The following is a 17,958-nucleotide window of genomic DNA, read 5'->3' on the forward strand; positions in this document are numbered from 1 at the left end:
TCACACATCTCCAGCTGAATGTTGTGTATCATTGAAATTGATTCATAAGCACATGAAAATGAACAAGAAAGAAATTGGGTCAGCAGAACTAACCTATAAATAATATTTCCTTCCTGTGTTGGTAATAAAGCACAGGTTTGGTTTCCAGCTAATTGTTTAATGACTGGATCAGTGGCTGAATAATCCAGAGCCTTTTAAAAGTGAGGTTATGACATTTGCCTTTCCAGTTACAAATGATTTCCAGGCCATGTGATAACAGAGCTCAACACTAATTAGAGAAGAGACTTACATCGCTCTCATGACCTTCTCGCAGGTTGTATGTGAGGTCATGCTGAATGTCTTCCACGAATTTGTGAGCGTACTCTGGGTAAAGGTCTAGCACTTCAAAGAGTCCTTTGAGGATGATACACTGGAGATCACAGTAGGTTAAAGCCTTCACATCTGCATTGGTCTTGATCACTTGGTCCTTAATTGATAGATTTGCTCCAATTAAATCCCCTTTCCCTAGAAGTAGCAAAAAAAAAATCCACAAAAACAAAACAAAACAAAACCCAACAACACAGGGGGAGAGAAAAGCAAGATTAAGATTGGTAACTTCATTTGACTTACAGATTCATTTCTCTCCGATTACAGTGCAGAGAGAAAAATCTTTATCTCAGGCTGGGTTGGGATTTTGGGCTTGAGAATTCTCTGGTGTGGAACAGAGATGTTTAGCAGCACAACGCAGCCCAGACTGCCATTGTGACAACCCCAAATATCTTCAAACATTGTCAGATATTCTCTGCTGGACGAAACTGTCATTGGTTGGGAACATTGATCTGAGGAGAAGGGCTGGAGGATTTAGTTAGGGGCTATAGGTCGCAGGTGGGCAGCAGACAGGTCCCTTACAAATGGCTTTAGATAAATCAGTTGACAGTTTGTCACAGTCTCCTTAATCATTCAAGGGAAATAAAAATAGACCATATATTTCTGAGAAAAAAATGGCTCCATCTTTTGGAATAAGATAAGCAAAAATTAATACATTAATAATTTTAATTTTAGACTTTGAATAATAATATAAGTGTGATCTTCAGTTTTGAAAACATGCACATTCTTTTATTTACTTCTGATCATGACTACAAGGCAGAAGAGTTATGCGGGAGAGGAAAATCCCTACCCTCAGCATCCAAAGGAAGAGATATCTATGGGACATATGGACTACAAATCTAGTATATAAAATACAACTCACAGCTCTTTTCCTTGAGACATTATAAAAAAATCCCTTTTCTCCATCAAATAGAAAATTAACCAAAACAAAAATATATACTCTTCCTTTCTTCCACCAGAGAGAGAGAGAGAGAGAGAGAGAGAGAGAGAGAGAAAGAGAAAGATCTGGCACAACTTTATCCAAATGACCTGTGTCCTGTCTTACATCCAACATCTCTGTCTTCTGGTCTTGACTGGAATTCACCTGTCTGGAAACTAACTTGTTTGCTTGAGTTTGAGTTTGTTGATTAGATAATATTGGACAGTTTTCTTGAACCTTTAAAAATCTTTAAATTGATTTAATCATTTTAAATTGACAGAAAGGGGAGCATAACCATAAGTTCTTTGGATTTATTTTAATCACAGCCATTCATTCTGCCAAAAGCCATGTGAAAAATATGGAAGAAAATCCACTCAATTTTTTGACAAACGTAGGGTAAAAGGAGAAGTTCACAGAGGGCATTGACCCTAAGATCATTCATGATTTCAAATTAGAGGTTTATGAGCCTTTGTCCAAAAAAGAGCATGCCTGAACTTTAAATTTTATTATTTTAATGGTCATTTTGATCTTTTCCATACAAAACCACCAACAACAATTGAATAACAAAAATAACAAACACCAAGCAAGATGTCATTGTAAAGGTATTAGAACAAATCACCCCCATTTCCCATTCAAACATTTTTTTAATCTCTGAAGTTTTGTGTTTTATTGTATTCAGAATTGGGGAAACGAAGCCCCTGGCATATAGCCAACTTCAATGAAAGTATGTTATTTAATTTGTCAGTAAAAAAGACATGTCAAATTAACCACAAACACTAAGTACTCATAAATACTTATGGCAGATCAAATAAAATTACAGGTTTCTAGATCACTGAATTACATGTAGACATCAACTTCAAATTAATATTGGATTTAAACTTTCAGGCTGACAGGAGGAAAAACACACTGAATCTGTATTTATGTTCACTAATTATATAGTTTTTCCTCATTGAGTTTATTGGTACATTTTAGGTATACAGTACAGTTACATTCATCATTGGGATCTTGTACCTTTACATGACAGATCTTGGCTCTCATTTTTTCCCCTTACCCCTGCCCTCCCTTCACTAAGAAAATGGCTACATGCTGTAGAAGAATTTAAGTTTGATTTATTGTTGTCAGCAATGTTGCTAAACTTGGAAATTTTATTTTCTGAAAATTGTGTTATAAATCTAAATTTCTCCTCAAAAGCTCAAAGTCAGGTAGTGAGCAAGATGCAAACATAGCCAGGATGTCTTGAATAGAGTAAAATTTTCAAATTTGTACATCTGAGGAGCGTATATCCTGGTGTAGTGTCTTCTACACTGAACATTCCCATCCTCTGTTAAGCAAGCAGTAGAACTTTAAGTTGTCATACTTTCATATATTAGATTGTCCTGGTATGGCTTTTTTTTTTTTTTTGGTACTGGGGCTCGAATTCAAAACCTTGTGCCTGTGGCCTATGGGGCAGGCACAGGACCACTGAGCTAAATCCCTGGTCCCTAGTATGGCTATTTCAGCCTCAGTAACAAAAGGAATAAAAATAGTTCCAACATCTTGCTAAACTTGGCATCCTAGAAAGAATTCCAGTTTATTCATTCAGTGAATATTTATGAAGTGTGGACTATATGTGCTGGACCTTATGTTCAGCACTGGCAAATACCCATGGTTCTCACTCTCAGTAATTTTATAGTTGTGTGGGTGTCTCACTGTCTAGATTTAGGATCTTGAGCTAAGTTTCTTAATATTTTGAGTCACAATGTCTGTATTTCTAAAAGAAAGGAAAGATTTTTTTTTAGTGCCTCATGGTCTCCATTTTTCAAAATTTTATTATTGATTTATGTTAATCAGTTATTCTTCCATCGAGGAAAAAAGTGATGAGATGAATCTGTAAACCATCAGGTTAGAGCATAACATATTTAATTGTATTTAGGTAGACAAAAGTCATCTGTGGGTATAGAGTCCATTTTTGGTGCATTATCTTTTTCTTTTAGAACTACAATGAATAAACTGATGGAAAAAATCACAGTTACTTGGATTTGAAATTAAGGTATATAAGGCAAACAAATTCTATCTTCATAACAAATTCCTGCCCCTGTGACAAATGCTTCCCACTGCATCAGATTAGAAAATGTATTAATGTGTTGAGTAGATTATACGGGGGCTAGAATACATTTATGGCTCAATAGCAGTTTGATGATGCCATTTCCTCAAAAAACTGTTATTTATCAGGGGAATGGGGAAAAAATAGGAACTAAGATACATCATGTAAAGGCACAAGTTCCCAATGATAATAGTAAATAAATGTATTGTACACCTAAAATGTACCAATAAAAGAATTTAAGAAAAACCCCAACACTGTTATATATGATATATATGTTATATCTGTTTCACCGAAAGAGTGAGCAGGCATTCAATATCTGCAGATCAAGCACTCCACTTCAGTTTGCCAAAGTCAGTATGGATTTGGATAATTTACCATAGGGAAAAATAATCAATTTCAATTGAAATAATGCTAATTACAGAGAGCAAATAATAATCTATTGTCTTTGGATTTAGTTCTAATACCACGTACCAGTGTTAGAATGGTCACATGGCAATTTGCACTTAAATCCTTTTTTGATATATACATGTAGAAACAAAGATGTAAAACTGATGATCATGGAAATCAAAATTCATGGAGATACTTGGGGCCAGGAGCAGAATGGCAATGAAGTAACTCTTTCAGTTATAAATCAATATTTTTATAAGAAGAAAATTGAGTTAACTTATGTTTACCAGTCATAGCAGTTACACAAAAGCCTTTAAATTTGTACCCTTCTTGTTTTAAATCATGAGTCATTCCTCATATAGCATTTCTAAAATTGTTGCTAATTACCAAATTTAAAAGTACACAATTAAAATACCCACATTATATCTATTTTCAAATGGCACATTAGTTCTGATCTTATATATATCAAACCATAAGGTTTTAAAATATGGCTGTATATTTTGAAAGTAAATTATGCCAACAGGCAGTCTATAAAGGTTACAGTGGTACTAAGGAAAACAATGGAAAAATACTTTACAATTAAAATTTTTGAAACAAATTAGAAATGACTGTCAATTCTAATTTAGAATCACAAGTAGATTGGATGATTGGTCTTTGATTTTGCAAAGTTGAGAAGAGAGCTCAGACACATTAAATTTTCTTAAGAAAAAGAAAACACAAGTAAGGAACCTCATTGTAATAATGATAATGAATGAAACAAGTTGATAATAGACTACTTTAGTTCTATTTCACACCTGTCAATTAAGGAGCAAAACAGACAGTCAAGAACAGAGCCGAATCTTTCAAAGCCGTAACCACTATTCTATTGTAAGTGCTGAACAAGAAGCAATGAAGAGCACACAGTTCTTTCCCCACTCATTAGCCTTCCCATCTTGCTTTCATTTGGGGAAAATCAAATTGCCTTACTCGGTGTGAGTTGCTATCCCCAAACACTGTAAACTAGGTTGCCTATGAGCAACAGAAGTGTGTTTCTCATGGTTCCGGATCCTAGGAAGTTCAAGATCAAGTCTCTAGCAGATTCAGTGTCCTGGGAGGGCCCACTTTCTGCTTCTTAGATGATGCCTTCTTACTATATCCTGAATGGTAGAAGAGGAAAGCAGATCTCTGAGGCCCTCTTTTGTAAAGAGACCAATCCCATATATGAAGGCTCTACAGTCATGATCTAATCATAGCTTGGAGGCCCCACCTCCTAATACCATCACACTCACAATTATATTTCAATACAAATATTCAGACCATTCCACGTACCAGCCAAATAAGGTTGTGAGATTTAAATTGGACAATGGACATAAACGCCCAGCTCATATTAGGGATTCAAACATATTAATTTTCTTCTCTTTTGCAAAATGTAATGTCTTGAAGCTCAGTAGCGAGAAGTCAGTGATGGCAGGCTAGCAATGATTATGTAGAATAACAGGTACTGTTTAGACAAGGAAGGAACTGTGGAAATGGAGTTCAAGATACAGGTTAGCTTCAGCTTTGGGAAAACAGAGAAAACAGCACCATGGGCTGTTTCTCTCTACTATGGTGGTTCAAATGAAGTCCCAGATATGAAAATACTTTGCATGGGTTGAATATAAATATTAGAGTCTCAAAAATTTAAAATAAAGTATTGCAGTAGCTCTTCTAATAAAAGATTCTAAATATTGATATCTCATGTTAATGTTCAAAATATATTCTGAATTCCCTTGCCAATCACCTTCTCTGCAACTGTTATGGCCCGTTATTCTCCCCTCATGTGCTCTGGTTAACTTCCACAAGGGCAAGGGAACTGGCCATTTTCTTTCCTATTCTTCAGAACAGTGCTGGACTCACGCGTGGGTCCTTGGTAAGTGTTGACTGAGTAGGTAAACTAACAAATGAGAGTAGATTTTGAAAGAAGATCACATGAAATTGTGATAGGAATTTTTCCTACACTTATCTTTTTGTCAGTGGCCCTTTATACTTCTGTGAAAACTAATGACGTCTTAACATTCAGAGTCAACTTGGTGGCAAACAATTTTCACTATTACTGTATGAGTTTTCTTTGAGGAACTAAAAAGACCCTATAGTCACTTTGACAGCATCAGCTCAATAAGTTCTGCGAAGAGAGTTTATTCTGGAAGAATCATTAGTGTTGCCTTATTTTTAGCACAGATAAAACTTAATTTTTGTGTTCTCTAATTGATTCTCCACAAAAAATACAGAGATACTCCCTTAAAACTGATCAATGATTTCATCAGGAGGCAGAATACATCATGATTAATAATTTGGCTTTAGGAATAACAAAGAATAGAGTTGATTTCTTTTACAATTTGATCTGTGCAAGTCAACTAAGATGGTCTTTATTCATTTGTAAAGTAGGGTAATATTTATACCATTGGATTTTTAAAAACAAAAATCCAATGGTATAACACCAGGTAAATGAAGCTCATATGAAGAGTAATCCTGAGTCTGTATATCCATCTGTAATTTTCCTTCTTTTACTAGTGTCTATCTGAGCTCATGCTCCAGAGTAGAACCACGCGGAAGCTTTTTAACTAGACCTACCAAGAATAGCCAGCACCATGCTGTCTTTGAGGACTTCCATGGAGCCTGAGCATACAAAGTAGATGGCCTGCAAAGCGTCCCCCTGACGTAGCAGGTACTCGCCCGGAGCACAGAAGGAGGTTTTGATGTGTAGAGACAGAGACCTGAGGCAGCCCCGGCTGGCACATTCAAACAGGGACAGCTGTAAGATTTCTTTGTTCAAGTGCATAGTGATGTCGGAACGCAGCTCATCTGGAAAGTCTTTCAAAAGCTGTGGGAGAAGGGACAGAAGGGAATCAAACCGAGGTAGTGTACCCTAACTGATTTACATTGCAAACAAACAGGGTTCATTCATGACAGTTTGGCCAACCAGTTGTGGACAAGAGGAAATCTATGCATGTACAGTTTTGGAAATGTTTTTCAGTGACTGACCTTAATCATGTGCTACTGAATGCTCAACTGATAAGTCTGGAGAAATAGAAAAAATTAATAAAGGAACCTGAAAGGAAAACGTTAGCTCATTATGACCTCCTAAAAATTCCTGTTTGAGACAGAAGTTGTGGAATTGGGACCTCATGGTATTTCCTCTGACATTATGATCGTGTGAAGAAATGAGACACTGAATTACCATTCCTAAAATGTCGGTTACTGGCTTGGTTGGTGAGTTGGTGAAATGGTTGGTTGATTTATATGACACTTTTTTTCACAATAGTGGTATGGGGTATTTGTGGAAGTCTACATATAACACTTCTGCTGGAATTTTTTTGTCTTACTTTATTGCTTCTAATGGCTACTTTAGTTTGATTAATCTAATTACCCAAGATTACACCACTGTCTTATTATAAAAATTTGTTCTTTGAAAAAGGGACATGGAGAATGAAAAAAATCTATTTGACTGACCAAAGCAGCAGGTTAATGTAAAACACTAGTTAGTTCAGAGTGGCACTGTGAATATGTAAACCCTTTGGATTGTAGTCCATGAGGGATTAAGAAAGAAAGAAAGAATGAAATTGCTAGGTGTGTTCGTCACTTCTGACATTTGGGCATCTTGTTTTTACCTTATGGTATGTGCTTTCTGTCTGAAAACATCAACAATAAGAAATGAACATTACCTCATTTGAATCTATTCCATTGTTGACTGACCAGGTTGTTTGAAAATATTCAAGCATCCTCTGCTTGAGCTGTTGAGGCAGGTGATGAACACGGATGAAATCCTTCAGATCCTTGGTTCTAGTATGGTAGAGAGACCACCTGGAGTACATCCGCTGTATGATTGCTGTTACGTTTCCAAATACCAAAGCATGCATCAAGGCTAGAGGGAGACAATACATAGCGAGAAATAAGAGGTAGGGGCCCACCCTTTCAGAGTGAATTTACAGTCTGCACGTCTTGGATCAAAGCAAAGCCTCTCATGTGCCTCCCCTGAAAGCTGTTTGGTACAGGTTTTATGGTCCAGGTGTTTTGTCACGTGGTGCATCCTGAAATAGTTGGAGATTGCTCAGAGTTAAGATGTAAAAATTGTCATTCATGTTCAGAATAAGCTCTTTGTTCATCCTCAGTCTTTCAGCTGCCATCAGGCCATAAAAACTTATTTTTGACTCTATTCACATTTACATGTTTTAATATTTACGGTGGGGTGTGATGGCACGGACCTGAAATCCTAGCTACTTGGAGGCCAAGGTGGGAGGACTGTAAATTTGAGGGCAGCCTGGGCAACTTAGAAACACACAGTTTCTAAATAAAATAAAAAGAGGCTTGGGATGTCGTTCAGGGGTATAGCGCCTGCTTTACACGTTTGAAGCTCTGGGAACAATCCTCGATACCACACACACCACACACACACAGAGTTATATATAGTTTAATAACTATGATAAAATAGCTTTATTTGACAGATTATGCTATAAATTTGTAGCTTACATTTTTATTATACTAGCATAACTTTTAAAAATAAATTTATTGTGACTAGTTAGTCTATGTGGGAATTTTAATCTCATCTCCTAAAAGTCATCATTTTAAATTAGTTTTATGTTAAATATTACACAGTTGCACTCCTTGAATATTGGGGAAGAATAACTAGAAATACAGCTGAGGATTTCTTGAGCAGTGTAAAGCTGAGATTGGTGTGGCCCCAACCTTCACACCTCCCCAGGTCTGCTGTCAGACCATTCAGGACAGAAATAAACGCACAGAAGATGTGTATTCTGCAAAGACCCAGCATGGTACTTAGGTATGGGACTCCTGTTCCAGGGAAGTTGGACAGTCAGGTGGGACTTCACTTCTACTTTTCCATGGCATTCCTTTGTTTCCACAACTACTACCATAGTGTAATGAAAGTCCTGTTCACCAATAGAATCAGAGGATGATGAGATTCGGGATAGGTGTTTTATTTTTCCCTAGGGAATATGAGAGAAGGGGTGTGGGGGAGGAGAGAGAGAGAGAGAGAGAGAGAGAGAGAGAGCGGGGATATGGACCTCACTTTCCAGGAATTGCCTATTTTGGAAAGTAGCTGGTAACTGAAGCACAAAAGGGATGGCAGGATTTTGTACTCTGTCAGTAACAGAAAGGAGCTATAATGGCACAGGAGATACCAACAGATAACAGAAGGAGGCTTGGATTTAACTGGGGCTATGAACCTGATGGAAGAGAAAGATCCAGGTGTACTTAGATTTATGAGCAGATTAACTCTAAGTGATGTTCAGATTTTGGCCTGATCTTCATCCTCGGAGACTGGCAATGAAGGAAAAAGCTCAGAGTTTGAGTGAAATAATCTGTGTCAGAAGTTTTGGGTTAAAGATAAAAATTTAGTAGTTTGTCTACTGTAACAAATTCTCACTGTACAAGGAGCTATTTTAAAAGTTTCGGGGCATCAAAATAGATATATTAGTGTAAATATTTCAACATTGTGTTACATTTTCCTCCATGAATATTTCAGGTCAACCTCAATTCAATTTCTTTTTCCTGTGCATTTACTAGAAATTAGAAAACACTGGTACACTAATTTTATTTTAATGTAACCTTGGATTTAAGATCCTGAACAATGTTCTATATGGCATTTTCCCTACAGAATAGCAATGTGTCACTATTTTGTAAAGTTTGCTAGAATAAGGTTAAACTCAGAGTCTGCGCACAGGAGAAAGTATCTTGGTGCACAGAGACTGTAGACTTCAGAATCAAGCAGGTTTCAATTTGAATTCAGACTTTGTCTCTTTCAAATTCTGTGAACTTGTCAAGTCATATAATTCTTTTACATGGACTAATTTTCCTTATATTAAGTAGGAAAATTAGTATCTTATTTATAGGGTTATTTTAAGAATTTATATATATATATGCATTTAAACATATCTAGTGTATGTATGAAAACAGTGGTTGCTTAATTCATAACTTTTTTGTATGAAAGTAAAAAGTATTCTGAAAGTTCAGAATGCTCAGTGGAGTAAGACTTGGGGACTAGGATCCAGATTTAAGATTTTCCTTTAATTTCTTAAATAGTGAAGAGTGACTCTTGGTGGAAATCACTTCTTGATAAAAAATTTCAAGAAGTATTCAACAAATGCATGCCTGCTGAGCGTTGTGGTACAGGCTTGTAATCCCACCATAAGAGGCTGAGGCAGGAGGATCACTGCGAGTTTGAGGCCAGCCTGGGCTACATGGTGAGACCTTGTCTCATAAAACAAACAAACAAACAAACAATAGTCAATGAATGCCTGCAACACGCAAGTTCACGTAGACACATGTATTATTCCTAAATGTTTAAAAGTAAAATATGCTTCCCAAATGGTAAAAAATTATCCCAAGAAAAACATATTACTTAACAACTTAAAGTTGCGGGGCTCTTAGTGGTTTCTAAATAGTTTCTTTATTCTGTATGGTTATAATAAGCATAATAGTTCTGATACTTAAGTATCATATTTGGAAGAGAAGATCTCTATTTATGATAAATGCTCACCAAAGAAAAGAATTGGTTTTGCTCCAAGTTAAGGAAATTAAGCCCTGTTTTCAGGCTCTGCTAATATGCTTCTGTGCAGAGTGTTTGGAAGACTCACCATCCTTAACACTGTGCATTAGACTTTTCATGGAGATTAAACTGAGTTCAGAGAACAATTTTATTTCATTTATTTTAACTCTGCTTTCCTTAATTATGTGTATGATTTTAACTTTGCTTTGCTTAATTATAATGTGTGAAGCACTTGAAGTAAAAGAAGTAATATGTTCAGATCATTTAGCACCCTAATTGTACATTATCAATAAAGTGAATTACTGGATTAATTGTAGTATTCATAAGTGTTGTTGGAAAGTACTAGTCTATGTCTGAGTCACCATAATTTCAAAGTCTCATTTCAGCATAGGAAACTACTTCTAATTTAAGGAGTTAAAAAATAAAACCTTGGCATTCATAGTTTTTCTTTCCGAAGTTATTATGGCCTTTCTGTCACTGATTTTCATTTCACCCTGGCAAAGAGTATGTGAAGCTGTCAGGCCAAATCCCATCTGCTATAAAGTTTGACTCAAGAACTTCTGTATCCAGGTCAGTTTGGAAATTACCACTCACTTTTCCTTCACGCCTAGCAATTTTTTTTGGTACCGGGGATTGAACTTGGCACCTTGTACTTGCAAGGCAGGTGTCAGAACCACTGAGCTAAATCCCCGGCCCACTCCTAGCAAATTTATTGTATATAATTCTTTTTAAAAAATCTTATTGAGTTTATTGGTACTTTTTAAGTATACAGGACAGTCACATTCATCATTGGGATCTTGTACCCTTACATGACAGGTCTTGGTTCTCATTTTTCCCCATACCCCTGGTCTCCCTTCACCCCCTCCACCCTCTCTATTTACATAGACTGTGTTTCCATTTTTTCCTTTTCTCATATTTTTTCTTGTCCCTTATTTCCTTTCCCCTACCCTTCCCACTTCCCCTACACCTTTAGTCCTTTTCTTCCCATTTCACATTATCAGTTATGCAACCTGTATAGTTATACAATTTACACTTTTAATTTTTCATGCCAGAGAAACTATTCAGCATTTACACATTGTGCCTTGTTTATTTCACTTAAGAGTATGGCCTCGATATGCATCCATTTGCCTATGAATGACTCTAGTTTTTCATTCTTTATGGCTGAGAAGTACTTCATTTTACAGAAAAACCGTGATGTATATAATTCTTGAGCGCTAGACCTGCTGAGTGTGTGGGAGGCTCTTGTTGTATAGGAGTTTTGCATAAAATGTATTCTGTAAAATCTCATTTCAGTGTCATGCCTTTGAAGCAATCTTAATAATTGAGGTCTAAGAAGAAAGTAAGCATATGCCAAATGAAAAGAAGCACTTCCATGCAACTGTCCCGCTTTTGCTTTTCCTTTCTCTTTCCTTTCTCTTTTCTTCTTTTCCTTTCCCTTTCGCTTTCCTTCCTTGGATTTGGGCAACATCATTCTCCTAGGATATAACATAATTGCTGGTATCCTTAGCCAAGTACTCTGCGGTGGCTTTTGGAATCTACGTATGTGCTGTTTTCTCCTGATATAAAAAGAGACCAGAGCTTATGTTTTAGGTAATCTCAGCAGCCCTGCCCTTCCCTCTCACTTCTTCTTTGCTCCGGATTTTTCCATTCTTTGTTGCAAATGTATTGGGTTGTGGATAATGGAAAAAAATTCCTAGATAGTGAATTTAAATAGCAATGCAAAGGCATCTTAAAAATGGCCTGGAATTATGGACATTTCAGCTCATATGGGTCCATTAGAAGTATGTCCAGGTGATATGAATAGGGTTGGTGGACCCAAGGGGAGCCTCAAGTATTTTACAACAATAAAGCTCCACTTAAAATGGACATATCCTCTGCGCTTAGTCATCTGTACCTGCAAACTTAATCTAATTCTCAAGACTTGAGTCGATAGTCCCATCAACTGAGGTAAACTTATAGGTAGTTACTACTAAGTACGATAGAAGAATATTTAAATACTGGGGAAAAGGTCTTCAATATATTTTGTCTGAGGCACAAAGGATTATGTAGCTACATAAAAAGATTTTAACAGGGATACCCATATATTTTTCTGTATATGGATGTATATATGTATGTGTGTATACATGTATATATTTGTATGTATATATATGGGATGGGCTTGTATATAATTTAAAATTTTGTGTATTACCCATCTTTTCTAAACGCGGATTCTAAAAGAAAAAAAATTGAAGAGTAGAAAGGAAACAAGTGAAAATTATTTTTAAAATATCTATCTCTATTGCTAAACTATGAACTCCTTGAAAGCTAGAATCCTATTTTGTTCATCTTTGTTTCCCAAGTCTAGCATACTTGGCACAGTCTAAGTGTGTCATGAGTATTTATAAAACTACAATGAACATTTTCTTACTTTATCCTGCCTTTAAAAAGCTTTATAATCCCAATAAGAAGTTTAGAAAATTTATGAAGTCTGTATTTCCACCCTCATTTACTTCTCAAAGGCCACCTTTTAAAAATGATTTCTTTTGGGTCCTCTTGTGATTATCACCAACATTGTACATACCATGATTTTTTATCCTAGTGTTTGATTAGTGATTGTTAAGATAAAACCCAAAACAAACTGACATAAAGGGGAAGAACTTAGCTCATTATTATTCAGCGTCTCATCCTTCACTTGATCCTTCACTTGATAGTTATTTTAAGTTCATCTACTATAATTGTACTAGTAAAATTAATATCATTGATGCACAGAGTGAAAACTACACAAGAATTAAATTATATCTCATTGGGATTTCTCAAAATGAGCATAAATATGAAATAACTCTGCAGATGAATAATGAGGTTAATAGCATCCTGTAAGCCTCTCTTCATACTTACTAAACATTATCTTCACCAGAGGTAAACAAAATTATGAGTAGTATTATAATCAATAAGCTCTGTCTATTCTTGAGCTATCGCTAAACAGAATTATACAGGATGTTCTTTTGGGATCTGGCTTCTCTTCTGAGCACTGAGTTTGTAAGATTTATCCATGTGGTTAGTCATTCATTCTCCTTACTGTATAATTTTCTACTGAATAATTATGTCACAATTTACTTATGTGTTCTCCTTTTAATGAGTATTCCCCTATAAATGGCATTTTTCTATCAATCAGGCATTTCTTATTTGAGATTATTAAGATAATGTTTCTAGAGATATCTATGTATGTGTTTTGATGCATAGGTATACAAATTTTCATTGGTTATACACTTTGAAGTTGAATCACTGAATCACAGAGTACAGGTAAGTTCAGATTTGGTTGTCCACAAAATTATTGCACTCCCTTTTCTCATATTTTTTCTTTTCCCTTATTACCTTACCCCTACCCTTTCCACTTCCCCTATACCTTTAGCCCTTTTCTTCCTATTTCACATTGGAGGGCAGGGGTATGGGGAAAAAAATGAGAACCAAGATCTGTCATGTAAAGGTACAAGGTCCCAACGATGAATGTAACTGTACTGTACACCTAAAATGTACCAATAAACTCAATGAGAAAAAAATTTATTGTGCTATTTGCCATATTTTCAGTAGTACAGGGAAGATCGGGAGCTCAATATCCTTCCAAGTATGTAGGGTTCTCAGTGATTTTTAGTATATCATTTGGTGAATATGAAATACTATTTAATTTTGGTTTTAGTTTGCTTGCCCATAAATGATATTGGCTACTTTTTATGTTTATTGTCTATTTGGGTATTGAAAATCTATTTTTGAAATGCTTTTTTTAAAAAGGCTTTTGTTCGTATTTTGGGGGATTGTCTTTTTCTCCCATAGATTTTTAAAAGTTCTTTAAATATACTAGAGAAGTGCCATTTGCTGGATAAATTTTTGTGAATTTCTTCTCTTATCTCATGCCCCTCTCCCCTCCTCCTTTCCCCTCTCCTCTTTTCTCTTCATGCTCTTAATAATATCTTTGTATAAAGAGAAGTTCTGCAGCTCAATTTATTATTCTCTCTATGGTTCGTATTTATGAAAACTTTTGCCACATATAAGGTGATGAAAATATTCTTTTATGCTACTTTTTAAAAACCTTGTTGTTTTTACTTCTTTGTTTAGATAAAAATCTGTCTGGAATTACTTTTAATGGACAATTTTAAGAGAAATCAAAGTTGTTCTTCAACATATGGATAGACATTGGCCAGAAATATGCATTGAGAATACTCTCATTCCTCTTTTTCGCTGCAGTGTTACTTGTGACCCAAATAAAGTGACCATATATGATGGATTTGTTCCTCAACTCTTCCATTTCATTGGCCTACTCTTCAACCAATACTATACATCTCAGCTACTGTAACTTTATGATACAACCTGATATCTGTAGTGTAACTATTCCAATTTTGTTCTTTTGCATGATTTATTTGACTCATTTTAGCCATTTTCACTTCTATTAAGTTTTGAAAACCTCTTGTCACTTTTCAAACACACACACACATGCTTGCAAATATATCTCTATTAGGATTTTAAAATTTAAATTACATTGAATCTTTAGATTAATTTGGGCAAAACTGGTATCATTATAGTATCAAGTCTATCATGACTGTTACTGTTATATATCCTTCCATTATTTAAGACCACATGTAAGTTTTCTCACCAATATTTTGTAGTTTTCTGTATAGAAGCTTTCTACACTTAGTTTTCTAATTATCTGAACTAGATTGTACATACAATTGATTTTTACATACTGATCATCTACCCATTAACCTTGCTGACTTCATTTAATGAATTCTTATACTTCTCTAAAGCTTTTGGAATTACTTCCTTGTTTTGGGTATTCTCAAAGTTCATGTAGATCTGTCTTGCTGCAAATTTTTAAATCATTTTTGCTTAACCTCTTTGTAGTATAGCTTTAAACATTTTTCCTATGTTCTAGTGGTTTTTCACATCCATAAATGCAGATGTTTTTGTGGAGGGTTAGAACATATCTTGAAATGGAAGTTTAAGTAGGGGAAAGGAAATAGGGGAAAAGAAAAAAATACTAGAAAAGGAGAAGATAGAAAGTAAGTAGGAGAGGGAGGAGGGGGTGAAGGAAGGGCAGGGGTAAGGGGAAAAAAATGAGAACCAAGACCTGTCATGTAAAGGTACAAGATCCCAACGATGAATGTGATTGTACTGTATACTTAAAAAGTACCAATAAACTCAATGAGAAAATGGAAGTTTAATACATGTATATAAAAAGTTCAACAGCTGGACAGCTCCCGAGGAAATTCTTGGGGTTCCTGGAGTTCTCTCAGATTGCCCTACCTAGAACTTCCCGCTGCATTCCTCTTCACCCAGCTTCGGCACACTTTGGTCCTGATTATCTGAAGTTGGGCAGTTCTTCTAATACGGCTACTTCCTACTTTTGTAGTAATGACTGAATCCATGCTATTAGCAAACTCATCAGCCTTGTGATGAGATTCCTAACAAGATACCCTAGACTTAAGGCCACAGTAATATATGTCCAAAATTTTTCTTTTAAAATATATTACGTGTGTATTTGTATACATATTAAGTAAAAGTAAGTTCTAGTGTATAATGAAGTAGATATTTTACAAGAACTTTGGCATTTTAACCTCTACTGCCTTTTGTTTACATCGTGGTAATAATAACTGTCTTTCAGTGTTATGGGAATTAAATGAACGAAACGCTCAATATTGTGGATACCACAATGATATGCAAGTATTTACTTGATTAGGAAATAATAGAATGCAGACATCATTTTTTTCTAGCCTGGAGTAGTTTTCACAATAATACAAAGTTACTCCCCACAAACACAATATTAAAAGCTTTACCTAATAAATTCAAGTCACTGAGACGCCATTTGGCATTCAATGACAATAATTTCCTAACTGCTGCTCAAGTCACCTAACGTTTTAATGCCATGTATGAATGAGCACTGGTTTTGCACCAGAAAATCTGCCCGATAAATATTTAACAAGGAATTGAGAAAGTGATATCATGGATTATTTCCTGACTCTTTTGGCCCTGCATAGAGCCAGTGCAGATCCCACCCATAGGGAGAAGCAGGGAAGAGCTTAAACCTTAATAATTTTGGATCCATGACCACTCACAATCATCTTAACAGATTTTTCAAATGCCCATTCAGCCTTGAGCAGTTGAGCATTTCCTCAAAGTTTCCCATCAGGAGGAGAAGAAGCTTGGGCAAATATTAAATAAGTATGGATTGCTTATTTGTAAAATGCTTATCATTTTGCTAGGCAAAAAGATGGGCCATCAAGGAGAGGGGAAATTGTATAAGCCATAATACTGGATAGGAAATATGAGGTCTGGCACATCAGAGCACTACAGAAAATGAGAATTCTTGTTCCCTGCTCCCTAGGTTGTTAACGCTCTACATCAGCCAGGAGCTGGCTAAAGTCACTGTGGTCCCAGCTTGCCATTTCAGCGACTCTGTCTGTGACAGCACTGCTTTTCTATGAAATTCTCCTGCTCCCAGTGCTCTTTTCTCACAGCTCTGAACTTTCTCATGATTTGGCACTTGGCACTGACTGCTTGGTATTTTCCAAACGCTTTCCATATATTTCAAACAGGACTGTAAGCTCCTTGAGCAGAAGGTTTGGCTTTACATTTTGATTTCCCTGTGTTCTGGTTTAGGATTGTGTAGGTCTCACACACTACTCTCATCACCTGTCCCATGCGAGATGCCTGTGTGAACGATCCCCTTTTATGAAACTCGAACTCTTAAGTGATTTGAGATTTTTTTGAGGCTGTTAAAAGGATACGATAAAGCAGGCTTTGGACGTGACACTGTGGGGGAGAAAATGGGATAGGATTGGGAAAGTTGTTCAATTCCTTAAGTTAAAAATTAGCTATTTGAAATATGCAGAAAATAATACCATCCATCCTGTACCACTAGGAAGTTTCAAAAAGAGAAATGATATCAAATAGTTCCACAGAGGGAATTTTTATAAAAGACTGGTTTGGCTCCCTGGTGTTGGAGGTCTGAATGAGTGAAAAAGGGGGACGGGGCAATGTGGACCTAATAAATGAACCCTTACAGCTAGATGCGTGGGGAAGGAGTGGGGTTATCTGAGACAGAGGCCTAGAAGAAGAGCGTTAGGTATCTAGGAGCCAGGCTCCTCCTGATGGCAGTGGTCGTGGTGGTGCTTCCTGAACACGAGGGCGTCTCTGCAAAGGCCCAGTGAGGCTGGTTCTGGGAGTGCCTACAACATGGAAGGTGGTAAGCCACTGCCCCTGCTGATTTGTCTTAAGAATTAGGTTCGGTTTTACAGAAACATTAAACTTGCTGGAAGGTAAGTTAGGCAGAACTCTGGAAGACATTGGTATAGGAAAAGGCTTTATGAACAAATCCTCAGTAGCACGGGAACTAGCAGAAAGAATCAACAACCGGGATCTCATCTTACTAAAAAGCTTCTGTACTTCAAAAGAAACCATTAGCAGAACTAAGAGACAATCTACAATGTGGGAAAAAATTTTTATCAGCTGTACCTCAGACAAAGGACTATTATCAAGGATATATAAAGAACTCAAAACAATCAGTCCCCCCAAATATAAAGACCCGATCCAAAAATGGGCATCCGAAATGAACAGACATTTCTCATACAAAGAAGTGAAAGCAGCAAGAAAATATATGAAAAAATGTTCCACATCACTGGTCATTCGAGAGATGCAGATGAAAACAACACT

At 36.2% G+C, this 17,958-nt stretch overlaps 2 protein-coding genes across 8 annotated transcripts in view; one reads left to right on the top strand and one right to left on the bottom strand.

The window, feature by feature from the left end:
* LOC104854315 (immunoglobulin-binding protein 1) overlaps positions 1 to 17,958 on the top strand; it is a 563,742-nt gene that overhangs the window by 276,149 nt on the left and 269,635 nt on the right. The gene's annotated exons all lie outside the window — the stretch shown is intronic.
* The window catches only part of Kcnh8 (potassium voltage-gated channel subfamily H member 8), a 318,111-nt gene that overhangs the window by 51,336 nt on the left and 248,817 nt on the right, over positions 1 to 17,958 (bottom strand). The window contains exons 9-11 of the mRNA XM_010612815.2: positions 7,436 to 7,635; positions 6,345 to 6,594; positions 290 to 504 (exon numbers count right to left, since the gene is read on the bottom strand). Coding sequence (XP_010611117.1) covers positions 290 to 504; positions 6,345 to 6,594; positions 7,436 to 7,635 — 665 coding nt within the window. The remainder of the gene's footprint in view (positions 1 to 289; positions 505 to 6,344; positions 6,595 to 7,435; positions 7,636 to 17,958) is intronic.

The sequence above is a fragment of the Fukomys damarensis genome, unplaced genomic scaffold, assembly GCF_012274545.1.
Source record: "Fukomys damarensis isolate Sample0158 unplaced genomic scaffold, DMR_v1.0_HiC HiC_scaffold_28, whole genome shotgun sequence".
NCBI classification, from domain to species: Eukaryota; Metazoa; Chordata; class Mammalia; order Rodentia; family Bathyergidae; genus Fukomys; species Fukomys damarensis.